Raw genomic sequence first — 26,748 nt, forward strand, 5'->3', positions numbered from 1 at the left:
TGCAACGAAAAAAAGCATGCGCACACTTCCGATAACAATTTAGCACTGTTTTTTGTCGTTGTTGCGTCGGGGCACGGCGCGGGCGCAGAGGGACAAGGGGTGGTTGGTGGGCTTCGACTTGAGTTTCCCGGAATTTACAATGGAGCAGCGCCCCGTAGGTACCCAAACCCTGCCGCACGTATCTACTATCGGTCATTGATTGATTTTTTTTATAATTATTTAGCATTTACCAGTTATTACGTATTTTTGTGGACAGTTTTGAGACTTAGTGCTTTTTATTTTTTAACTACACAAATATGATTAGTTAAAGATACTTAGAGCCCAGTTAAATTTTTTGTACTAATTAAAAAATAGGGGTGTATATGATCATTAAAAGCCTATATAAAATATGCTCACCCAATTAATTGTATGAAGAAAACTCTTCGTTTCTATGTAAATTTGTTTTATTTAGTGATTATTTAGCCTTTATGGAAAAAACCTAAAAATACCTAAAAAAACCGGTTTTTTGAGAAAAAAACCGGTAATAAACCGGAGCCAGAAATTGTAATCGGTTCACATCGCTAATACTTACTACTTACAATACTTTTTTTATTATTATTTTAAGAGATTTTATGACCTGGTAACTAAGACCTTTAAGCCTTGTCTTATTTAATTTTCATTGTTACTTATTTATATTTTTATGAAAAATGAAATGTGCAATAACTGTGGTTTATTAACTGTTTAGTATCTGTGAAAGTGCATAAATGTAGGAAAATGAAACAGAGCCGCTGAACGTAACTTCTGATCGGGTGGATGGACTAGCGGCTATAGCAATTAATTAAAACGTAAATTAAATACTTGAAAACATTGTGTTGACTTGTATAAGAGAAAATATAATTCAGAATGACACCGCACATCAAAAGTAAAAGGAACATAATATAAATTCAAATATAATGCATCATAGATAATTATACGTGGACAGCATCACAACCTTCCAACAACTTCTCGTTATCTTCCAAAAAGTCCACTGAAAAAGTCTCAGTAAATGACCACCATTTTACTGAGTTTATACTTCATCCCATATCATCTCATCTCATTTCATTTCTTTTCGCTTTCATTGCATTTCATGCTATGTTTCATAATAATCAACTTCATTTCATTTCATAATATCATTTTCGTATAAAAAGGTACGTATCATTAAAATTAAAAATAAGACTTGACCTAAAGGTCTTAGATACGAGGTCATAAAATCGCTTAATAAAAATTCTTTCTCTGATATGGTAGCGTTAAAGTTTAAACGTCGCAACCTTGTTGAAAATCGCATTAGAAGTTTCACTTCAAAAATGCTATCTTTTCGAATCTTCACACTACTGCCACAATCTACATTTACGTGATAAAAAAGCCCGATTTTATAAATCAACCATGGAGTTAATAAGTACCTACAACACTAACTCTATGAAATCAACATTAGTAACTATTTATTATGGCTGACGCACAAACCGTGCAGGCCAAGAAATGGGAGAAAAAAAAAAAGACTATTTATTAATAATCTGTGATCAACATTCCAACAGCTGTCAGTGCTGTCACCGATCACTAATAAAACCGCGTTTCCGATCACAAGAATGAAATTATAGAAAAATATTGTCCAAATATTAAGTGTTATTAACTATGAATATTGCTGTACGGGCTATATTTCTTTTGACTGCCTAAATAGACAAAACAAAAGTATTATTTATTAGTCATTACATATATATGTACTATGAATTGTTAATGTTATAATATCTCAAAGCTGTAATTTAGTGAAAAAGATGTCATTGAAAAAGTACTTGAAAACAATGAAGGATGATGAAGATAATTTGGATATAGTATCACCGTGCTTCAAAATAAGTCCTGATGTGCAATTAAAAGAGGTTCCAACGAACGGTGAAGAATATTTACTTAAAGTCATAAAGGAGCGTAAAAACATTGCAGCAGTTACGAAATGCAACAAAGATTATTCAAAGTTTGCCGAAAATCAGTCTCAGTATGTGCATGAGGTCAGTTGAAGTTCTGAAAAACGATTTTAAAAATGATTGATTAACAAAATTTACATTCATGTAACCATGATGCCAATGATTTTGAAACGAATTTCTGGTGTAATATATTTATATACAGCATCTGATGTAACTATGGAAAAGGTTGGGTACATTTCCGCATTGTTCTAAATATCTGCACCAGTAGCTAAAGTTGTATAACATTTTTAAAATCATTATCTGCATCAATCTAATTTTAATGTTTAGGTCACCTTTTTTCACCAAACCGAGTTTGATTTCAACTATCAAACCTGGTTCTATATGAATAAATTTGTTTTAATTAATTTTCAATACACAGAGTTAAGCTCACTTAATTGTGCAAAATGCAGCTGAGATGTCATTTTATACATAATTTTCATTATTAGCACTGATAAGAATAATTAAAAGAATTTTAATGTGTACTAAATCAAGAATAATTAATTAATTGATATCACTTATTTATGTTTATTAATATGACATTTTTTTTTTTTTTTTTTTTTCTTCTTTTGGCAATAGCGTTTACTTTTTGCCAATGACGTAAATTAAAAGATTGGGAAACCAAGTTAAAATAGGATATGAAACATGAGAAACGATCAGATAAGTTGGAAGAAGTTTGAAACGGACAATAAAAATTTCATAAATATACATATATACACTTACAAATCAAATATTTAAACTTTAATATGGTTCTGAAGGATGAAAGATGACAATATTTTATAAAATATACATGGATACATAATTATACAGGATATACAGGTAGGAAAAGGAACATTAAGAGACATTAGATCATTCAGGAATGAGGAGCGGTCGTATAGAGGACATGAAAAGAAAATGTGATCTAGATCACATTTATCTGATTCACATTCACATATGTCAGTAGATACAATGCCTAATCTATTAAGATGAACAGGAGTGCAAACATGACCCAAACGCATTCTTATGATAGAAGAACATACTAGCTTATTGCATTTGACACGGAAAAACCACGGCTTTAATGAAATAATTGGCTGAAGGTTAAAATATCTCCTGCCTTTTGATTGACCAGTTTCAGTCCAGAGTCTATTCCAGCGATCCTGAAGGTGAACTACAGGAAGAGCGCCTAGATCCTGGCAATAAACTTTATAAGGGAAAATGTCGCCATCTTCCACGGCTTCATTAGCTAATTGGTCTGCTTTTATATTACCAGCAATGTCACTATGGCTAGGGATCCATACAAAGAGCACAGAAAGACCAAAATGATTGCATTTATTTAATAGATTTCTTATTTCTATGACAACAGAAGAAATATTTTTTGATTTAAATGGGAACCTATTGAGAGACTGTAAGGCACTTTTTGAATCAGAGAAAATTATTGTTTTTGGAAGTTTAAATAGAATAATATATTCAATAGCCTTAAAAATACCGTAACATTCCCCAGTAAACACCGATGTTTCCGGAGGAAGTTTGATTTTCTGTGATATTTTAAATTGAGCATGATAGACACCTACACCAACAGGATCAGAAGAGGAGTGTTTAGACGCGTCCGTGAAAATATGATGGTAATTAACCCAAACAGTATTTTTAAGAAGATTAAATGAAAATTTTGTACAAATATCGTGCTTCTTTAAATCAAAGTTAAAATGGATTTCTGGAAGAGACATTAATGCTTCAAAGCTAGTATTGAAAAGAGGGTAATTAATGGATCGATGAATAGGAGCTTTTATGTTAATAAATTTCTTAAAACTATTGATTAGACAAGGTGGTTTTTTATGTCTCCAATATGCAGATGTATCTATACAATGAGAAAGTTGCTGAAGTTTGTTATAAAGAGAGTGGTTAAGAAACTGAAAAGATCGGAATATAAATTTGTCTGCTAAATATTGACGACGTAGATGTAGTGGAGGATCACCACATTCTACTTGAAGAGCATTGATAGGGCTTGACCGCATAGCACCAGAAACTATTCGTAAAGCTTTGGACTGTATGAGATCTAGTTTTTTAAATGCTTTAACACTCCCAGGCTCCAGCAAGAATGTACCATAATCTAGCATACTTCTTATAAGTGCATTATATAACAATTTCATGCAAAAAGGGTGAGCACCCCACCTAACACCTGACAAACATCTTAAAATATTAAGAGCACGTTCACATTTAGTATTTAGGTAATCACAATGTGGGATACCAGTCAGTTTCGAATCTAAGACAATTCCCAAAAACTTAACATTAGCTTTGACTGGAATCTGATTACCCTCATAAAATATAGAGATAGGAGGAGGCGTTCTTGATCTCGTGAATAAAACTATTGTACTTTTTGCAGGTGATAGATCAAGGCCATTTAGGTCCAACCAAGTTTTTAAATTTATCAGCGATTGTGTTATAGACGAACTAGCTTTTTCAATAGATTTATCACAACAGTAAATTAAAAGATCATCAGCATACTGAAGGACATTTACACTATTAAGTGATGATTTTAAATCTTGAGTATAAATATTATATAATATTGGACTAAGTACTGATCCTTGAGGAAGGCCCTTTGAAACAAGTCGAGTAATTGACTTCCCGTCATCTAGTTTCAGGACTATGTATCTTTCGGAAAGCATGTTTATGATAAACTTTGATAATAGCAGTGGTATATTAAGTTGTAAAAGCTTACTCTTTAAAATACTTATCACTACGTTATCATACGCACAATTTATATCTAAGAACGCAGCTATTACTGATTTATTATTGGAGAATGATAATTGAATATCAGAAACGAATATGCTTAAACTATCAATAGTACTTTTCCCACGTCTGAAACCAAACTGGGATTCACATAATAGACCGTTATGCTCAACAAACCATTCTAAACGGTTTTTTATAAGATGTTCTGTAATTTTCATCAAAACAGAAGAAAGTGCGATTGGGCGATAGGCAGAATGGTCTGAGGAGCACCTATCAGGTTTCAGAACGGGAATTATTTCCTGGCGTTTCCACGTGGAGGGGATGTTACCAGATGTCACTATGGAATTTATAAGAGATAAATAATAAATAAAGCATCATCATTTAAATGAGAAATAAAGGAATAAGGTATACCGTCCAGTCCAGGAGCAGAATCCTTAACATGTGACAATACACCTTTTAATTCAGTGAGAGAAAATATACTGTTTAGACCAAAATAGTTATGATTATTTATATTTTTACAGGGTAGGGAATTGTTAAGTCTTCGGGAACGAAAGGAGGAGCTAATTTATCTAAAAAGCTATTAACTAAATGAGAAGGTATTGATTTTGGAGATGAATATTTGAATGCAGATCTAAACCTCCTTATATTTTGCCATACAAGAGATGGTTTGACATCAGGTGATATTGAATAGCAGAAGGTTTTCCAGCCATCAAATTTCTTTTTCTTTAGAAATTTTGAAGTTTCTGACATTATCTTTGTAAGAATTTCAAAATTCTCATCAGTGGAACATTCACAGTATGTAATTTCAGCATATTTTCTTCTCTTTACTGCCTGAGTGCATTCATTATCCCACCAAGGAGGAGAAGGAATAAAACCCAAAGAGCTATTTTTATTAAGAAAAATTTCATTGGCGACCTCAATAAATGTTCTTGCCAAAGAATCTGCACACAGAGATTCTGTACCTGGATTAATTTTTGGAAGTGTAATAATTTTGTTTTTTATTAGATCTTTATATAAATCCCAATCAGCATCATTAAGCTTATATTTTAGACGAGGAGAATATGTTTTATGTAATACATTATTGCTGTTATTGCCGGTTGGAAATGATAATAATAATGGGAAGTGATCACTACCAAAAGTAGATCGCAATGGATCCCAAGACAAAGAAGAAGCAAGATTAGGTGTAGAGACTGTTAAATCTGGACAACTTGGGCCCTCGTCAGGAAGAGAACGTCGAGTAGGGCGACCATCATTTAATATACACAAATTCACTGAATCAAATATATCTATTAATGTGTTACCATAGCTATTAGAAGATAAGTAACCCCAGGATTCATGGCGACAGTTAAAATCGCCAAGGATCATAAAAGGCTTTGGAAGAATGTAAATGATATCTTTAATTTCATTCAAGATTGCAGAAGAAGGATGAGGTATATAAATAGATACATAACAGATATTTTCGACTAAAGCAGCAATAATAGAAAAATTATTACTGTGAGAAGGAATAGAGAAGAGAGAAAAAGAAAGGGGGTGTTTCACAAGCATGGCTACTCCGCCATGCCCATCCACACGATCTTCCCTGAGACATGAATAACCACGAATCTTAAATAAAGATCCTGGTTTCAACCATGTCTCTTGAAGAGCACAGATATAAGGTTTATATTTATTTAATAAATAAATAAGATCACTTTTTTTAGGAGTGATGCTTTGACAATTCCATTGAAGAACTTTGTCCATTATTTGGTTTATAAATTTGAGTAATTGCAGAAACTAATAAGGCAGCGTTGGACGGTGTAAATTCATTCGATTGACTAAGAGATTTTATAAGAGAGATAATTAAATTAAGTACTGGGGTTTCCAATGGGTTTTCATTGTCTTTGTCAGTTAATGCACATCCATTGGAGGGTTGGGGAATATTAAAATCCCTTAAAATTTCTTGGTGAGCTGATTTGTCATACCCTTTGCTAAGTGTAGGTGGAGGCTTTGGTTTAACAAAAACAGTTTTTTTATATGAAGTACTACTGTTCATAGCTTTAGATGTAGGATGTTGATGCTGGGTTGGAAAAGTATTAGGAGTGATGTTAGGTGATGAGAGCAATGCATCTGCATAAGAAATTTGAGAGACAAATGGATGTAGTTTTGAAGCTTCTGAATAGGAAATACAGCTCTTAGCCATTGATTCCTTTATAGCTCTTTGTCTTTCATATTCTAAGCATTTTTTATCGGTTGCAATATGGGACCCCTTACATAGACAACAAGATATAAAATCTTCTTGAATGGAGCAGTTATCACCACTATGTCCTTGACCACATCTAAAACATCTTGGTTTAGATCTGCATTGAGATTTGACATGCCCAAACCGACAACAATTGTAGCATTGAATAGTAGGATATATATACAAGTCTACAGTAAGAGCAGTGTAGCACATATAAACACGTTTAGGCAAAATTTGACCATCAAAAGTAAATACTACAGACTCAGTACATTTAAGATGGTTTTGTCCATCAATCATCATCTTCCGTTTTATTCTCCTAATTTTTATGATTGGACCGCACCCAATAGGAACAGAAACATTATCTTTTATTTCCTCTTCGGACCACTCAGCTGGAACTCCTCTTACTATTCCTATTCTGCTCACAGAAAATGATGGAATAAAAGCCTTATATTTTTCACATTCTAAATTTTTGTTTTCAACAAAGTCATTTGCATCTTGATGCTTAGAAAAAGAAATAGATAGTCTATTCCGGCCTATCCTTTTTAAACTTCCATTCACAATATTTTTAATAGAATTTCTTTTGAGAAAGCGTCCAAATGTAACTGGATGTAAAGTAATATTATCGTCGGGAGATGAAAATTGTTTTTGAATGTGAACAACATAAGGAGCAGCATCGGATGAGTTATATAACAGCCTTGCAACAGGGGGCTGTGGTTGTGGTGGAGAGTCTGTGTTATTGTTTTGTGTGGTCTCTACTACTATAGAAGAATTATTGCCGGAATCGACTTTGGAAAGTATTTGTTTACTAATTTCTACACATTGGCAATCACTTTCCTTAACATCTTTCTTATCACCACGGTGTTTTCGTCGTCTTTTATTACAGTGCCTGCAGATTCTGGGCAGAGCTGACACTCTTTTACGACCACAAGATATTTGGGAAACTGAACCATCTGTATCCATGGTACTACCATCGTCATTATTTGAAATTGTCACTACATGACCTATATCGGGGGCTGTCCCCCCAGGATCACCCGGGGGGTCCATCATGTCATGAAGGAAAAGAGAAGAAAATAAAGCTTACCAATAGTATGAAATTTACACAGAATAAATCAAATTTAAACTTTAATACTAACTAACTACTAAAATATATACAAACTACAACTTATCTGATCTAAATATTTAAAAAAGAAACAAAAGAAAAAAAGAAAATTAACATGAAAATCAAAATAAAATGGAAAATTAACAAAAAGCACGTCCGACCGATTTGAGGTTTCCCAATCTACCGCTTAATATGACATTACTAATCTTATTCATTCAGGCATAGTAGGTAGTACTAAAAATATATTTGTAAATTATAATTCAAAACATTCACAATAGTAATTTGTAAAATATAAGTAAAACAATAAATACACTGATATTTTATCTTAATAGATTCATACCTTGGGACATATTCTTAAATGATTCATTCCTGATGCCTGAATACAGTCTTAAGATGTCTACACAAAATGTCTACAAGATGTTTACACAAAAAATGGGCTACACAAAATTATTCATATGACCATAAAAGTCATAATAAATTTTGTAAAAATAAAAAAGTTAATAATCAGCTCACAAAATTGTATATCCTGTAATTAATTTATGATCTGCACTATTCGTAGAAAGCAAACTGCAATTACAGCAGAATTAATTTATAGTTATTAGTCACTGATGGTTTTTGATGGGTGGTTCCAAGAGCATTCGTTAAATCTGTGAAATAATACATAACAGATCTAAGAATATAGTTTTAATAGTTTGGTGGCTTAGTAATGTTATTGTAATTTGAATAGATGTCTAATGGAAATGTCTTTTTAGTTTCCGAGGCTATCAGTACCTGAGAAGTTAAAACCTACAATTGAATGGCAAAACATGCAAGTAGCAGATTTCTCAGAAACTCGAATGTACATATCTCGTTTGCTGTCAAAAAGGAAAATATGGAAAAACAATATTAATATTATAGAAATAAAACCAACCTGTGTAATTGAATGGAAACAGTTCTTCAGTACCCATATTCCAACATTATCATGCGTGCTTGGATTACAACATGCATTACTAGACCAAGGTTTAGAAGTACTTACTGATATTATTAGTAGAACGAAACCTGGTAATACTATAGAACATAAAACAGGTAAGTCATTACTTTACACTGTACATGTTCAGAAGATGATTAAGAGCCGTTAATTAAATTTAAATGGATTTGAAAATTGAACTTCTTCATGTTATTCTCATTAACAGAGTTTGTGGATTTTATATTGAAGTTTTTCTATCATCTTCCTATTGATTACAGCTCTTTTGTAAAGTGAAAACTTTTGACCTGTTTTATTACTATCAACAAACCGAATTATTCATACAATCTGTCACTATTATTTATGTGTTCCATAATTTTGATTCAATCATAGCATTCTGTCTTTACTTTAACTTTATAGAAAATTATACAAGATTTTGTAACAACAAGTGAGATTTATATAAAGAGAATAAAATCAAGATAACAGTAAATTTGTATCTGGGGTAAGGATGATTAGTGAATGCTTTGTAAGGAAATCGCATATCAGCTCTCCCAAAAATCCACTTTGAAAGCAGAGATTTCGTAACCACCCAACCTATCTGTCAAATTAATATATATCAATTTTTAAACTTATTTATAGAATACATTGTGTTTTACAAACCATATTTTTTTTAGTACAAATTGTTCAGATGCATACAGAAGACGTTTTTATTGGGTGGCCTTTTCATTTTCAGGTCAATGGGTATATGCATTTTTGGCCTGTACCCAACTACCTCTATTGTCTGATACAACAAGTATTCTAAGAAATTTAGCTCGAAAATGTGCTGAAATAAGGTAAATATAATAACACGTATTGTTATTTACAGCAGGTGACCACAGCTAAATAAACAAATGTAACAAAGATTGTGAAAGATCCGGGTGAGAGAAGCCTACAATCATGCTGTGGTGTGCAATTGGATAGGCCTATGTCCAGCAGTAAACTGCTATAGGTTGATGATGATGACAAGAAATTTGATTTTTCGTTTTCTTATTTAAAAATTGTTGATTGCATCCACTTATGGAAATTATAATTACAGGTTTAGTCTAAACCCTGATGAAGAAAATGCTATTACTGCAGCAACACCTTTAAATATATTTATATGTTTAGTGGCAAGATATTTTAGACAGTATGATCTAGCAGACTGAATTTTAATAAATAATAACTATAATGTATGATTTTGTAAGAACATTATTGTGATACTGAAATAAATTTTGTATGAATATAAAATCTGTGGTGACAAATAATATTTTTTTAACACATTATTTATTCTGTATTTCAATTCTAAACCGCTCAAGGAAATTCTTGGTCATCAACATCATAGTAAACTCCAAGTTGTTTGCGGACTGTTTGCTCCAATTTTGCCAAGACTAAGCTTTCCTTATGTGACATACGAGGTGATTCAATTAGCCCTGAAAAATTGGGAACACATTAAGTAATTTTTTTTTTGGAAAAGTATTTATAAATCCCATGAATTTTATTATTTTGTAATCTAGTATTGTTTTTGTATATTTTTACCTTCTTTAAGACACTTTTCTACTTCAAGCGCTTGGTAAACTAAACCGGCGCTGTTTCTAAAGTTGTAGGGTAATGAAGATTTATGAAGCGGAAACTTTTCTACTGTTCCATCTGTGTTAATAAAAATTTCCGGGAAATGGAACGGATCCTCTATCTAAAATTATGTTAGATAATATAATTATCAACAATTATTTGTAAAAAATCACAGACTGATAACATCTATTGTCATATACCAATGAGTTAATCTTATACTAATAAGCACCAAAACAATTTACATTGAAAACTAATCAATAGGCAGGTATAATTTGTGCTATGGACAGTCTTATCCCTTAAAGCGATCTTATTCAGACAACCATTTGGACACGACATCGCAGGCTGTTGCTACACACATGTATATAGTACATGCTGTGTACTGTGACTATTACTATTCTAAAAATAATTTAAGTTGAGGGTCTTACTGTAATATGACCGTTGGTGCCAACCACAGTGGCTTTGTTCCACATTTTGAACCTACTATCAACGTTGAGGACTGCGCGTCTGTCACCATCATACTCTAAAATTATCGTTTCGTAAATGTCCACTCCGTCTTCGTTCAGACCCCCTACAGTTGTTACTTTTTTGGGTTCCTCCTTAAATATGTATTGAGCAAATTGCAGTGTGTAAATTCCAATGTCCATAACAGAACTTCCGCCTAATTCCTTTTTCCTATAATAATAAAATAGAAAAATGTTATCAGGGAATTATTCTTTGTGTAACGAATTTGAAATACACATATTTTTATAAGTAAAGCAGCTCACCTCAGTCTATCGACTGTAACAATAGGTACACCAAAATTGACTTCGACGAACATAACGTCTCCCAATTTCCCGGAATTGATTTCTTTTTCAAGGGCAATGTAGGTTGGAGAAAATCTCGACCAAACAGCTTCCATTAGAAATAGTTTCTTACTCTTCGCAAACCTGATTAGGCTCTCGGCTTGTTTGTAGTTCAAACACAAAGGTTTTTCGCAAAGAACATGCTTGCCGTTTTCGAGAAATAGTTTTGATATGTTGTAATGATCAGGATTTAGCGCACCAATATAAGCCACATCTTAAACAATGTGTTTTAAAGGGTAGGTATATAATAACAGTCTTTTATCTTTTTTTGGTCAGTAGGAAATAGCCGGACTTCCGCCTTCCACTGGGGATGGCGGGCGGGGCATGTCGGAGTCGAGGATAGCCGACCTTCCATCACCCGGATGCTCTTGCGTAAAAAGTGTGCAGAGCAGCTTGCACGTCGTCTTCTTAGGCCCCCCTCGCCGGTCCCCAGACCGACATGTCAGGGGACCCGAAACACTTAGAGGGCCAGGGCTTGGACGACATCCGCTTCCCTAGCCCTCGCTCGACGGCGAGGGGCTTGTGCGTCTCTCATACGCCCCGCCGCCTTCTTCTGCGAGATGGTGCACTCGCAGAAGTCGAGCATCGCCTTCCACGATTCGCCGCCGCCGAGCATCGATGCCACAACACTGCAACGACAAGTCGTTCCCTATTTTTGCGATGACGTCACGGCGCCACCCCTCCTATGTTGGGCAGACGACGAGCGTGTGCTCCGCGCTGTCCAAGTCACAATCACAATGGTGGCACTCTGGCGTCGGCTCGACTCCGATTCGGTGCAAGCACTTATCGAAGCAACCATGCCCAGTGAGCACCTGCGTGAGCCGGAAAGTTATCCTCTGTCACGATTCACCCAATCCACCAAGACCGGGCGAATCGCTTCGACGGTCCTACGACCAGCCGAAGGATCGGCCAGCTGCTTGGACCATGACTCCAGCACGGACCGCTGAGATTGGGCCCTCCGCGCTCTGACCACACGGGCTGGGACGCGCCACGCCCCGGGCACGAGATCAGCCCGCCACTGATAGACAGCGGCGAGTGCCACTGCCTCCAGGATGCAAGGTGGCGTTCCAGCCAGAACGCCGACTCTAAGGAGATGGTGCTATAACCACAGATGACCCTGACCGCGATGGTGCGTTGCGGCCATAACAGCAGCTTCGCCTCCACGGCCAGAGACTGGCCCCACACGGGCGCTCCGTATAGGGCCATTGAGCGAACCATCCCCGTATAGAAACGGCGCGTCCCCTGGTCAAAGCCCCCGTCGTATTTTATCTATCTTTTTTTTTCATTTACCAAAAAAGTTATTTATCCAAAAAAGCTAAGACTCAAAAGTTATATGTATGCTGCTCGAATGTGGACAGTGTTTTTTTGTTATTTGCACAAATGGATATCGCAGAGTTTGCAGACTCGACCAGTCGTGCAATAAATTATTAAAGGCTTCGGTTGATTTTAGTACTTGATTATTCTAAATAAATTTCTGTCTTATACATAATCCTACAAACATACCAATCTCATTACTCTCAGCCAAGGCTTTATAGGAATCGAATACTATGGGAATATTGTGTAGCTTTGCAAATTCTTCTGGCTTCGTTCGAGCGGCCACTGCGGTTATAACCTGATCCCCCTTGTTAGGATAGCTGTTGAAAGCGTTGACAAAATCATGGCTGATTTTTCCTGCGGTTACGATACCCCAACGTATGGTCATCTAAAATATTAAAAAGATAATCTTATGAATTTCTTATATTGTAGTAGATGCAAATATGTTTGTTTATATTAGATTATTTTAAAATATGTACATATGTAGAGGTCAGAGCAAAATAGAAAGAATCGACGTTAAGGCTATGAAGACAGTAGCAAACATAAAAGGTAATAATAGATACAATTAGACCCTTAATCAGATACCTGGCGGGAGGGCATCTTATGAATACGCACAGGTACCAACCACACTGATATTTCTGCCGTAAAGCAATGCGTTTCGGTTTAAACGGCGGAGTAGGCGTTTTACTATAAAACTGAGACTTGGAACTCATGTCTCAAGGTGGGTGTATGCACTTAAGCTATATTTAGTTTCCGGAAACCACTTAAAGCCATGTGGGTCATTCAACAGTAAAAAGAAACCCTTATCCAATAAGATTTTAGTGAGAATAATTACTTATTTTAGATGATGAGATACATTTTATCCTTCGTAATTCAAATACTGTTGAAATAAAATAAAAAAACTCGATACATAAAAAAAATTACAGAATTAAAAATTCTGCCTGAGAAATGATAAAAATGGAGTTTATATCCGAGACAGCGTTTCTAGAGGATATCTAAATCTTACAAACAAACAAACGAATTAAATGTTTTTCATTTCAATATTAGTGTATATAGATGAAATTATTGTTTGTAATAGGTATTTATTGGCACACTGTGATAGGTCATACATTACTATGGTCCAAGAGCAAAGTACATAATATACAATGCTTTATGGTTCATTGCCTTCGAAATTTTCTGAAAACCTGCATGATAGACTTAAGATTATGAGAATTAAGAATAGAGGAGTAATAACTATGTATATAGAATAAAGCTATCATATATAGCGGCATCTTTAGAAAATATGTGGCCAATCTTGAGTTTGGCTGCCAAATGTCAAAACTAATTTTACCAACTTTAATTGTGTTCCAATATATAAGGCGAGATAATAACTAAAACTTGCTTGTTCATGTATTACATTTTTAAGTCTCACCTTAAATGGATTTAATGAATTTCAAATACAAAACAATATTTTTTAATATTAAACTGAACAATATGTAAGTACGTGACGTTGATTCTTGACTTGTGTGAATTGATTGATAAAAAACGTTATCTACACAGAGTATCATAAATGTATGTATATCTACCACTGGGATACTGGGTTGTCGCAAGAGCGAGATTGCGCAGTGAAAAACCATAGAACTTAACTTTTCCTCTACATTTTGAATTGAAACCGTGCTTCAAAGACCATGGTTAGACTTAGTACGAAATTAAACTGTACGTCCGGAATTGTTGACAGTAAATTACAAGGTCTGTCCCAAACTATATTTATTTTTTGTAATGAAGAATATAGGCGAAAGCGTGAAGGCAACCTGGCCATTGCGCCAATTTATATCGAGATTTAGACCTCATGTCTCAAGATCTTTGACGGCATTAACTTTGACACTTCGTTAGATTCCCGTAACCCTTAACATCAGATGGGCCATGATAACTCCTATCTAATCAATAAAAATAAGTAAAAACTAGCTAATTGTAGAATTCTAATCGTCCTAACACACTTTCAAAAAGTTCTAATTACAATTCCTAAACTAGATAGTTAAATAAATTTTCTATTCTTATCTGTGGTTCGAACGAGAATAAATTGGCACCTTTACAAACTAGGAATTTCTTATATAATTTAAATTTAATTCTCATGGCAATTTACTCTCTGAGCGTACTCAATTTTCTTAATGAACGCTGTGATTTTAAGCCAATAAAGATACGTTCTTTGCCTTTTATTCCATTTACGATTAAAGTGTTTTGATTCGATAGCCCCAAGCTAAGATATATAGGTAGCAGAAACACACACACACAAGTACATACACCGAAAACCATATTAATAACACATAAATGAATGACACTGACTTCGAACACGAAACTAGCCCGATCCCTTAAGGTCCAGAAGTCGAATCACTTACCACCAAACCAACGGGCGAACAATTAAATGTACAAAAACTTGAAGCCATTCTGATGATCTTCAATGGCAGAGTAATTAAAATAGTTGCGGGTAGATGAGATTGCGTGCAAACGCTGTCATTACCTCCTTGATTTAATTCGTTTAGCAGCTTGGCAGTGTTCATGCAACGGAGACAGACACCGCTCTAACTATGCTCAATATTTATTTATTGCATTAGACCAGTGGTTCCCAAACTTATTTTGTCTACTGCCCACTGTGAGAATAAATTATTTTTTAGCGCCCCCGTTTTTTTCTACCTACTTAAAAACCACTATAGCGAGAGCTCAGTCGTGTCTAAGAGTCCTCCTAGATGAAATTAAAATCGCCTCCCAAGCCTCTACACAACGCCCCCATTTTTTTCTGGGTCTCTTACCGCCCCCCATTAGGCCTACAGCGCCCACAAGGGGGCGTTATCGCCCACTTTGGGAAAGACTGCATTAGACGGATAGATGAGTTCAAGGTCTGGCTCAGCTTCCAGGGCTTTTTTTATTTATTTTTAATGCTTAGTTTTGTGGATGAGTTCAAACCTGGCGTGAAGTGGTTAGTGGAGCCCACAGGCATCTACATCGTAAATGCCGCCACCCACCTTAAGATATGAGTTCAAAGGCGTCCGTATAGTTACACCGGCTGCCCACCCTTCAAACCGAAACGCATTACTGCTTCACGGAAAAAATAGGCGGGATGGTGGTACCTACCCGTGCGGACTCACAAGAGGTCCTACCACCAGTAATTACCAGGTTTATGAATTTAAATATCTGGGACATATAGTAATTGCCGACCTTAGCCATATTAAGGATATTGAGCGGGAGCAGAGAGCGTTGTCGGTACGGGCGAATATGTTGGCTGGCAGGTTTGCGCAGAGTTCAGACGGGGTGAAGATTCGAGCGTAGTAGTGCTTGGTGCACCTCTCTGTACACCTGTGCTCTGTGGGCTGACTATACACAACGTGCATGCAGCGCGATCCGCGTCCAGTTCAATAATGCTTTCAGGGCTGTGTTGGGGCTGTCCCGATTTTGTAGCGCCTCGGGTATGTTTGCAGCGGCTCGTACGGATGACTTTCATACGACCATACGCAAGAGGTGCGCATCCTTGGTACGCAGAGTACGGGCCAGCTCCAACACGGTCCTGGCCATGATTGCAAACAGACTGGACTGCCCCTATATAAGAAACTGTTGTAATAAGCATCTGTCTCTCATTAATCTAACACAGTGACTGGTATGGTGGCGGTTACTCGGTTAACATTATTTCATTATTTATTGTTAGTTCCTTTATTAATTTAAATTTTATATTAGTAGTTGACAATTTTAATTTTAATAATTTTGATTCGGTTTCATTTCATTTGGTTTCATTTTTGTTTGTTTTGGTTTTTAGTCATTCTGATAAATTGTAATTTTAATTTTATTGTATTTTGATTTAGATATTATGTAATTGTATGTGAAATTTTATGGACTTAAGTTGCCTGAAATAAACGCATTTCATTCATTCATTACGCAAATTATAATTTTGCTGGTTTGATTTTATTCTGGTTTAATCCTGGTTTATTCCACGATGTTATTCCTTCAACGTGGAAGTCAATTGAGAACATTTGTAAAGTACATATTTCATTAGAAAAAGTGGTATAAAATTATTTTGGATATCGATAAGTGAATACTGTCACTCACCTCGAGACGTGAAATGGAAGTCTAAATAGAATTGAAATAAGGCCATTTTGCCCTCCCGTTGGTGATGGGACTGTGGAATCCATACACGTGATTAAATTTTGTACGAGAAATCGTCTGTATTTAAATCGAATCATCAAAAAAGCGAGATTTTGCCAAATCCTTTTAATTTCCATGTCGTTTCTTTAATTCACAAAATTTCCTATAGTTTTTAAATAAAGTATTTCTCGCGGTTTTAATAAAAAACTTATTAGTATTCTTATGAAATAATGGATATTGTATTATACTTTAAATTTAAGTAAATTCCTTTTTTTTTTCTTGTTACATAATGAATCAAAGAAGCATGTTTTCATGTGATTAAAATTTTCCCGGTAAATTGAAAAATAAAACACCCTTGATTTTTTTATTATTGCTTACACGGAATGAATCAGCTCAAGGCCCACCCGGTGTTAAGTGGTTACCGGGGCCCATAGACTATGTGAATTCTGCTGGGTGGGTACCTTGTCCCATGCATTCACATTGTGATGTGCGGAAAACACATTTGTTTAGTTTACAGCTACTAAAGCTGGATGATAGAAAAGCAGTCGCAGACTCGCGGTCGGGGACCAGGTTCTCGTATCTCGATAAATAGGTAGTTACATAAACTTAACTTAACTAAACGTTGATAGCCACATGAATACTGAAAATAGCATTATATTTCGTTCCTTAAATAAAAAATTCTAACATAAATAAAAACGACCAATTTCAGATCACAATCATTTATTTCGAATTCTTAATTCTTATTATTGTAACATATATAAAAACGAAATAATATTTATATAAAATAAATATTTTTAAGCAGATACTTTATCAATAAAAACAAATATTGAACTATCTTTGTCTATAGAATGTATGAAATAGGCATATTGCTATTATCAATTAGTACTTACAAATTAAATAACAGCCTATATTATTCCTTTCCGGACATATCTCGGCAGGAACACGTGTAAATGGAATCATAATAGTTTAATTACGAACGTCAGAAACCAAGTTAGGGAATTTACTAGAAAAAACCCTGCAAATTTTTTTTTATGAAATGCAGCTGTTTATTTATTGTTTTATATTGAACGTGATTATCACCCAATGACGGTAGTACAATCATTTTAAGAAACGTGTGCTTAATTGCCAAATTGCTTTTGTTTTACTAATTAGCTAGTAGCGTTATCAAGTTCAATAATAGACAAGGCACATCCCTATCTTGTTTTATTAATAATCGTTTTGAACCTTTGTATTTAAAATTTAATTAATTACACATTAGACTCTAATTTAAATGTTTTATTTATCTATAATCAAAACAGGAACGTCATTACCCTATTATCCGTCACGTATAAAAGTACATAAATAGTTATAATTCATATAAAACATATGGCTTATTTTAATAACAAAATTTATACTACCGCACCCGTGTACCAGCCAGGGTTGTCAAATTAAAATGCAGCTTTAAAAGCTTGATCTAAATCTTCGATAAGATCCTCGGTATCTTCGAGACCGACGGAAAGTCTTACCAGCGAATCGGTGATGCCGAGTTCCTCCCTCTGCAGCGCCGGAACTGATGCGTGTGTCATCACAGATCTGTTCCCAATAACGAGAAATTTTAAAGATTCCGTGTCGGTACTTCTAAATTGCATTTTTTATGCAAATGCAAAAATAACGTGGTAAATATGCGTTAAGGTTTTTTTAATTGCTTAGATGGGTGGACGAGCTCACAGCCCACCTGGTGTTAAATGGTTACTGGAGCCCATAGACATCTACAACGTAAATGCCGCCACCCACCTTGAGATATGAATTCTAAGGTCTCAGTATAGTTACAACGGCTGCCTCAGACTTTAAACCGAAACGCGTTACCGCTTCACGGCAGAAATAGGCAGCATGGCGGTACCTACCCGTGCAGACTCACAAGAAGTCCTACCACCAATATACCTATTTTAATTTTCCTTCATTAACTGGTTAGTTACTTAGCAACTTGTTTTAAAACAAGTCGGTTTTCAACCAAACCAAACGGGCCCTTAAATGATAATTTCCCTTCATTAAATAACTGGCAGTCACTAAAAGTCCATTAGTCTTCTACGATATTCCGACCCGTACAAACTGTATACGCATATGTTGAATTTTTTTTAAAATAATGTTTAATTAACTCTGTGATATTATGTCCTTCCTCAAACGTGCTGTAGTTCTGAGCGGAAGGTAAAGGCTTGACTGTGCCTTAAATATTGTCAACGCCCATAAGGAATAACAGTTAAATACGACCACAATTGTCTTATCATTGTGTCGCGATTATAAATGTTCACTCATAAATAAACAGAGACACATTTTCACAGTACTTATCCAAACAATTTTCAATGGAACTGATGCAAGAAATAATATGCGTTGCTTATAAACAAAAACAAAACACGCATAAGTAGCAAAACAAGCTAATAATTAATTTGATATTTCTCTTTATCATGTAGATACTGGTCAGGATTATAGGAGATTATTAGAGCGAAGTTATAAAATTATTGTTTTGTTGACGGTCCTTGATGCATGGCGCCACTTCCACGTTAATCGAAAGCTTTGAAGTCGATGAAAATGGCGTTTAAAAATTCAGTTAATAAATTATTAATAATAAAACCAAGTTAATAAAAACGTATTGATAAATCGTCTTAAAATATATAGAAAAAATAAAGGCGTTATTGAATCGTGAATTAGTTTCTGAACTTACGGTAGCTCAGCGAGACTTTCATAGCCCCCCAAGCTCTCGGCCAGCGTGAACACTTTCAATGAGCTCAGGAATTTTCTAGATTCCTTGAGACCTCCGGAATGTTTGAAACTGAACACACCCGAGTGACCCGTCATCTGTTTTTTAGCTATCTCGTGTTGCGGGTGAGTTGGCAGCCCTGAAAGAAACAAATCAACATTTTTACCCGATCACACTCATTCTTTAATGTACTTGGAAATACCGCTGTGAATTAGTAATATTTAATGATACGACAAATTTATGTTATTTATCCTGTTACTATACCTAGAACGACGCAGGATGCTAATGAGTTGGCCATTGGTCTCATCATCATTCTATTTCTTAACTCGAGAATATAATTTTCTGATGTTATTTACGTGAAGTTTTGAGGTTGATGAATAAATAATTTATTAGACGAATTATAATATTGGCAGCAAAAGTACACAAGTTTGCGTTGTTCTAATCATAGATATTTACATCACAATCTATTTACAGATAACACGCGTACGCGTACCGCACCTGGGTGAAGCACTTCGACGATTTTCGGATGTTTCTCCAACCAATTGGCAATGATCAATGACGACTTCTTGTGATGCTCCATTCTTAATGCTAACGTCTTTAAGCTCCTGTTCACAAAATAGCAGTCCATCGGTGACGGAACGATGCCCATGGCTGTAAAATATTCAAAATTAATATAGTATGTACGCATTTAAACATCATCTCATTTATGCAACACGTGATATTAGTTTAGACAATGCGTGACGAACTCTATCGCCTATTAAGGTTTGCTAAGAATGGGAAAGTCCATGTTATTGAGCTTTCGTCTGTATAATGACAATTGAAATAATCTATTACTGCAATCGAAGACGTTTACTTTGTGATCTGTCTGAAAATTAAGTGGTTAAATTCGCTCATGGTTACTGGTGGTAGGACCTCTTGTGAGTCAACACGGGTAGCTACCACCACCCCGCCTATTTCAGTGGGGCAGCCGTTGTAACTATAATGAGATCTTAGAACGTATATCTCAAGGTGGTTGGCGCGTTTACGTTGTAGATGTCTATGGGCTCTAGTGACTACTTAACATCAGGTGGGCTGTCAGCTCGTCCATCCATCTAAGCAAAAAAAAAACATGTCCTGGACGCGTGTCGGATACATTCATACAGACAAACCGATTACCTACTATTTCCGCGAATGGGCTATCAACATTTTTTAATCAGTGCATAAATAAAACAGAGCTTAACCGAGGCAAAGACGAAGACAACGTATATTATCGCACACTTAACAAAATTTGCTACGTTACATTGGCGACGCCGCGACGCGGCCATTAGTTACATGGTATATTTAGTATTAACTATCGTAATAGCAATGTCAAGGTCACAACTAAGTCCGTCTATCGCTAGTAGACATTTCATATCGCTCAGAAAATACTGAAGGTTTATTTATACAATTGTTGATACTGGGTAAAAATCTCTGCGATTAAGGCAGAGATTTTTACCATACGCATTACAATTATAGAATTCATCTGTGTTTTGATAGTGATCGGTGTGATATTTTTTCCGATTACTAAATATGGCAAGGGGAAGACATATATAAAACTGAGTTTGAACTCTTCGCTTGAACCCACAGGTTCCAAGTAATCAGTATGATGTATAATGATAAGACGTTTCTCTTTTACATTTTAATCCCAGGTTTCATTTTTATTTGTATTAAAATTCTTTATCCTTGAATATAGTATATCGAGTTTTTTTAAAATAGTTTTTTTATATAATATATATTTTCTTCGATTCCGGCGAATCGTAGACGCCATTTAAATAAATTTTACGATTTAATCTCGCTTTCATTATTTTAATTTTGTTATTTCGGATGTTTCGAATACTTAAAATACGAAATTAGTAAATGCGATATTAAAGTGTAAAAACAGTTTTAACGAGCGTGATTGATGTGATGATTGTGAAATAATTGTTTTGTCGTGTAGGTATGTTCTTTCAAAAATTTTATTTGAAGGAAATAAAGTTTAATAAATAAGCTACTGATAGTATAGAGCGTATTGTAAAGTCGTAAATATCGATAATAATACTCGTAATCTATACATATGTATAAATAAAATTGGAGTGTCTGTTTGTAATATTGAAATAACCGCTTTTTACTACATGTATATAAATATATTTATACGATAATTATCTAACACAAGATGGGCCTCGTGCTCATTAATCATCATCTACGCTATAAATAAATAAAGAATACTAATAATGTAGATATTACATCCACATTAGAATACTACTTTAAAAAAGACGGGGTCATTCGCCTTTACGATTGTCTTGAAATGTAAATACAGCGCCCCTCATTTAAATAATGAATTTCTTTCAGCTAGTTGACATATTTGGAATCAAATTTAAATAAGATTATTGTTAGTTTTTTTTCCAAGACTGTAGCCAAATAGATAAAGCAATTTTTTTTTTCTTTGGAAGTTACAATACATAGTCGTACATTTCAGTGAAAACTAAATAGTACATAAATAAATAAAACTAAATAATGTCTATTTCTGTTATCAGCAAAATACAATGTCATAGAATAATATGCATACCTATATTATTTTCTACCTACGACCATGAAATACGTCCTAAGCTGTTAATGGATATTAGTAAAGATAAAACAAGAACAATACATCATGGATTATAGATAGTTTGTTTTTTGTTTACGTAATTTTTGTTAGTTCTACACTAAATACGCGTATATATTTCAGCTGAATTCAGTTATCGACTGGAAAACATTAAAACATTTTCCTAAGGCATATATGCCTACTTTCGCCGAACATAAGCGCTGCTGGAAAAGCACATTGATGTTAGAATAAAAAGCTCAATTAAGATCATCAATGTTCAAGCTCTTGAATTATAAGTACGAATGTTACTTCATGAGAGGACGTGACTCTTGTTCAATTAAGAAGTAAGCCAATTGATGCGCTATCGTTATATTTGTAAAAGGCCGTAGAACAAACGCCACCATATGCGCGACACGTGATTGGTCTAAATATTATGATAAGACGATCGGCTAATTCCGCTTACATATTTCGCGTTATATAATAATACGTTTAAAAATAAAAATAAAACTCAATTTAGTTCCGTAGTACATCATAGAGATTATTCCTCTAAAAAATTAAATGATATAGGTATGTAACTACATTAAATTTAAAACAAATAATTCGGACATTATTAAAATTAAAGTAAAATTAATAGAAATATATTAAAATTAAAGTTCATCATTCTACGATTATCAAGGAAAAATGTTCACGATCAACAATGGAATGAGTTTAAAAATATGTGTTAACCTAGCGAGGCTACATTGAGTAATGACCGTGACATTGCTCTTTTCCATGGGTTTCTAGTGCGTTAATACAATACATGAAATCGCAAGTTATGTTGCAAATCATTTAGGTCACGTCACCAAAGTTCCGTTAACTCGATATTCGTTGTTAAGACATGTTTCTAATGAATTCGAAATTGTTCTATCGTACACGGTTACACTTTAAATTGATTGTAATTGTTCATTAATTAAGACCACGACAGTAATTTTCGATGTATGGAATGCTCTCATCAAAAAGTCATTGTAGACGTTTTAATAAGTACACTGTTCCAATTAATGTACTAGAAGTGTGTCGAGCGACCGACAAACAAGCACGTTCATTATTCAGCACTTACCGTTTTGCAAGAATCTTAGTTTGTCTCCGATAGCTTTGTCATTTACAATAGCGGCTCCCATTATGACGTCAGAATGACCATTCATATATTTCGTTAGCGAGTACATAACGATGTCCGCTCCGAAATCTAAAGGCCTTTGTAAATACGGCGTCAAGAAGGTATTGTCTACAACCACGATGATGTCTCCGCGACTCCTCGCAATCTTTACGATCGCCTCAATGTCAACGACTTTTAATAATGGATTTGTTGGGGTCTCTATCCAGATCATCTAAAATAAATGAATATTGTTTTGATTTACACATAATATGTTAGATAAATTGTAATACGTAGGTAATCTAAGGCGTACACCATGCGGGTCTGTGACGACGGCCTGGCTGATTCAGCACTCCAGTTTGTAGGGTATGAATATTAAAGTCGCTGTGCAAATACTTTTTTTTGTTGTACATCTTTAAACGTGCTAGCGGGCCACCGGTATTGAGCTTCGTAGTGGTTGAGAATTAACACTGAACCGGACGCGATAAATGCTTCATGGCAGAATTAAGCAGAATGAAAATGTAAACAAATAGTCCCACAATAGACCCCAAAGAACAATAGTTATGCAAATGGACTATTTTGCAGGCTTCATTTTTGTAACACGATAATATACCTTGATGCATGTTATCATTATATTAAATGTTTCGCGGTGTCTCTCATTTGTAGTATTGTATTTGTACAGTTTAAGACAAAGCCATTCTATGTTTGTTAACACCATTCGCAAAACTATATTTAGCGGAGTCTCTTTCTGCGCCTTCGTATCGTCATTGTCACTAATTGAACCGTGTTTAAACAAAACCGATTATAGAAATATGTACCTATCTACGAAAATTACAATATGTTTTTCAGAATAAATATGTTTCTTGCATGGTATTACCCGTTATCAATTTCAAAACACGCGATTGTGCGCTGTTAGGACAATATTTTTTCGTTTAAGTAATATTTTATCGAATTGTTTTACAATTCTGAATATATGTAAAGTATATTAGGCTATCGCAAGTATTAAAACTGCAATAAATATTATCAAGCGCAGTCACTTATCGTTATTTCAACAGATGATTTGAATAACACCGTAATATTTACTCTGAGTAGGGTAACTTATGTAATTCTGATAAAGTTTTGTTTTGGTTAAGCGAATGATTAGTGCTCGCTTGCGGAATTTTCAGTAGTTATTGCAACATTTGTATTATGAAGGACAGAATGCTAATCGAAAAAAAAAACATTGACTGCATTTTGAGATGCAAATGTTGCATGACCTGCTTTTGTTTACTGGAAACGAATTTTATTAAGAAAATTGTAATCATTATTGCCGGTTCTACGATTTAAAAGATTTTCCTACTCCTTAAGAACGTAATATTTACTTTACCCGTATTTAAAAAAAATGGCATTTTTTCCTGGAAAAACAAGAATAATGATGATCAGAATAATTAATTGACAACTGACCTTGGTGTTTTCTTGCATGGCGTTCTTTACTTTTTCAATATTTGTAAAGTCCGTAAATGTAGTGTTGATTCCCAATCTTGAGACTACTTGCCTATAATATTAAATTTAATATTAACATATATATATATATATGTATATTATATATTATTTAACACGAAAGTTTCGAGATTGTTACGTTTTCGCGCCTAAGCCGCTGAATTGATTTTGACGAAATTCAGTAGGTATGTTAAATATGTAGTTCATAACTTTACTTTAAGAATGGAATACTTTTCATCCTAATATTCAGCAAATATCTCTGGCCAGGTTATATAATGTGTAGTTAGTCCACGCGAGCGAAGTTGCGGGTGGAAAGCTAGTAAATTTTATTGTTCTACTCAAATTTTCCAAAAATATCCTTTTCTTTTATACCTTAATAGTCTGTTTGTACCGCCGTATACATCATCTGAGGACACGATGTGATCTCCGTGATTCAGCAGAGCAACCAAAGTTGTGGTCGCTCCGAGGCCAGATGCGAACGTTAGACCGTATTTTCCGCCGTCTAATGCAGCTAAGCATTCTTCTAGGGTATTTCTAGTAGGATTTCCAGAGCGACCGTATTCAAAACCCTATAATAATGATACGGCGTTTATTTTTAAGCGAAACTTTCTTAATTTTAGTTAAACAATAGTTATTAGTTAAATTATATAATTTTTTGCGGGAAAGCATGTATATATACTTTTACGTCAACTGAGAAGGGATTTTGTTAAGTGCGAAGTTACCGTATGTTCGGCCGGTGCTGGCTGTTTGAATGTAGTGGATGTGACAATGGGTGTAACCACGGCTGCTGAATTCCATTTTTCCGGTTCTTGGCCAGCGTGAATAGCGATAGTAGCAAAACCAGGTTTTTGCTTTAGAAATCCGTGATCTGCCATCTAAAATTAATTAAGTAGATCTGTGATGGTTTTCAACGAATTAAGTACCTATTCCACGTGCTTTTTTTAATATACTTAGCATTTAAACAGTTACCATTCGTTTTTTATTTAAAAAATATGGATAAGTAACTTTAACTATTTTTTGAGACTGCGAAAAATTTTCAAGTTCTAATTTAAAAATTCAAGGTTAATGACAGTCGGCAAAATGCGGTGGTATTTCATCATCCTCTTCATTAATTTTCTTTCTCTCAGTCTCATTTTAACATTTCATTATTTAATTGTCAAAACTTACCCCAATTTTATTTTCGACGTATTTGTTATCGCTTCACTTACGAATATATTTCTTACAAAGAAACCGACCGACCGGCACTAGGTTGAAGAACTAAATGAATAAAAATTAAAATGAAGTGTTGCCAGACGCTTCTGTACTACATTTTTTTTTCATGTTTGATGCTCCATGAGAAATTGAAAAGAATCGGAATAATGCTACAGTCAAAGTTGATTCTAAATTGTGGCGCTTTTCTTATGTTTACTTTCATCTAAAGAGAAGTTAATTATTTGGCGAGGCCCACCCTTGTTAATGTTGTCGGATCAGATGCTTTAATATATTAAATTTTCGTTACACCTTTTTAGGATTGAAGTATTATAAAAGGTATATAAATAAATTGATATTAAAACTTTTAATGATGATTAATTAGATGAAAAAACTTAATTTTACATGCTTTGAAATTGGTATTGTAAGTGCAGGGATTTTCTCCTTTGTGACTACATACGAACTATTTATTAAATGCTCAGCGTGGTGAGCTCTCAGTCTCAACCTGATTGAATTTGCTAATCAAGAGCAGTGCTTCGCAGAATATACAACCGGGTCGGAATCGCGATTCACTGAGAAGATCCGGTGAGAAACTCAGTGGGCAGTAAGTACCCTTATTGACACTTTATCCTTTATTCGGAATTTTTGTCCTTTAAATGTACCCCAGACTTTTTTAGCGTGAATGCGAGGAGTGAAATGATGTGAAGGTTATTTTTGATTTAGTTTTTTATTCTTCAGGTTTAAGCATGTCATAATAGTGACTCGTTAACGTTTATTATCCCTGAGAGAGTAAATGTGCGGAAAAATACAAAATTCCCATCAAATTCCTGCCATTTTGTAATGGTATTTTTCATTGC

General features: G+C 34.6%; 3 protein-coding genes and 1 long non-coding RNA gene across 5 annotated transcripts; 2 read left to right on the plus strand and 2 right to left on the minus strand.

Moving 5' to 3' along the window:
- The first annotated feature begins 1,551 nt into the window (after window positions 1-1,551).
- On the plus strand, window positions 1,552-10,196 carry Gem2 (Gemin 2). Its single transcript, XM_028186539.2, has 4 exons — window positions 1,552-2,015; window positions 8,740-9,052; window positions 9,664-9,763; window positions 10,006-10,196. Exons 1-4 carry the CDS (start codon window positions 1,788-1,790, stop codon window positions 10,112-10,114), a joined length of 750 nt encoding a protein of 249 aa, XP_028042340.2. The 5' UTR covers window positions 1,552-1,787; the 3' UTR covers window positions 10,115-10,196.
- LOC149502990 (uncharacterized) lies at window positions 5,081-6,169 on the plus strand. The gene is made up of 2 exons (XR_016323164.1): window positions 5,081-5,114; window positions 5,195-6,169. It is a non-coding gene; the product is annotated as an uncharacterized LOC149502990 (long non-coding RNA).
- Window positions 8,000-14,206, minus strand: LOC114252054 (trans-1,2-dihydrobenzene-1,2-diol dehydrogenase). 2 transcript variants are annotated; one of them, XM_028186536.2, is made up of 6 exons: window positions 14,085-14,206; window positions 12,863-13,061; window positions 11,282-11,573; window positions 10,943-11,189; window positions 10,485-10,638; window positions 8,000-10,378 (listed from the first exon to the last, which is right to left on the minus strand). In XM_028186536.2, the coding sequence occupies exons 2-6, from the start codon at window positions 13,059-13,061 to the stop codon at window positions 10,260-10,262; spliced, it is 1,011 nt and encodes a 336-aa protein (XP_028042337.2). In that variant the 5' UTR covers window positions 14,085-14,206; the 3' UTR covers window positions 8,000-10,259. The 2 variants fall into 2 exon arrangements, with proteins under 2 accessions (XP_028042337.2, XP_089583925.1); XM_089727799.1 differs by having other exon boundaries at window positions 14,055-14,197.
- Window positions 14,207-17,486: 3,280 nt separating this feature from the next.
- Cth (Cystathionine gamma-lyase) lies at window positions 17,487-25,997 on the minus strand. Its single transcript, XM_028186534.2, has 8 exons — window positions 25,871-25,997; window positions 25,426-25,578; window positions 25,076-25,272; window positions 24,668-24,758; window positions 23,192-23,459; window positions 20,016-20,168; window positions 19,482-19,656; window positions 17,487-18,355 (listed from the first exon to the last, which is right to left on the minus strand). Exons 2-8 carry the CDS (start codon window positions 25,576-25,578, stop codon window positions 18,211-18,213), a joined length of 1,182 nt encoding a protein of 393 aa, XP_028042335.2. The 5' UTR covers window positions 25,871-25,997; the 3' UTR covers window positions 17,487-18,210.
- Window positions 25,998-26,748: the final 751 nt, after the last annotated feature.

This window comes from Bombyx mandarina, chromosome 05 (assembly GCF_030267445.1).
Source record: "Bombyx mandarina strain Sakado chromosome 05, ASM3026744v2".
In the NCBI taxonomy this organism is placed as follows: Eukaryota; Metazoa; Arthropoda; class Insecta; order Lepidoptera; family Bombycidae; genus Bombyx; species Bombyx mandarina.

Bases quoted from the DNA above. Each gene is read 5' to 3' on its own strand.
- Cth (XM_028186534.2), bottom strand. From the start codon at position 25,578: ATGGCAGATCACGGATTTCTAAAGCAAAAACCTGGTTTTGCTACTATC. The intron at 24,759-25,075 runs GTATAAAAGAAA...TTAATATTATAG, and splicing joins GGTACAAACAGACTATTAAG to GCAAGTAGTCTCAAGATTGG. The intron at 19,657-20,015 runs GTGCGGTACGCG...TGTTTCTTTCAG, and splicing joins CGTCGAAGTGCTTCACCCAG to GGCTGCCAACTCACCCGCAA.
- Gem2 (XM_028186539.2), top strand. From the start codon at position 1,788: ATGTCATTGAAAAAGTACTTGAAAACAATGAAGGATGATGAAGATAAT. The intron at 2,016-8,739 runs GTCAGTTGAAGT...ATGTCTTTTTAG, and splicing joins AGTCTCAGTATGTGCATGAG to TTTCCGAGGCTATCAGTACC. The intron at 9,764-10,005 runs GTAAATATAATA...TTATAATTACAG, and splicing joins CGAAAATGTGCTGAAATAAG to GTTTAGTCTAAACCCTGATG.
- LOC114252054 (XM_028186536.2), bottom strand. From the start codon at position 13,061: ATGACCATACGTTGGGGTATCGTAACCGCAGGAAAAATCAGCCATGAT. The intron at 11,574-12,862 runs GTATGTTTGTAG...ACATTGTTTAAG, and splicing joins GGCTGAGAGTAATGAGATTG to ATGTGGCTTATATTGGTGCG. The intron at 11,190-11,281 runs GTGAGCTGCTTT...TTATTATTATAG, and splicing joins GTTACAGTCGATAGACTGAG to GAAAAAGGAATTAGGCGGAA.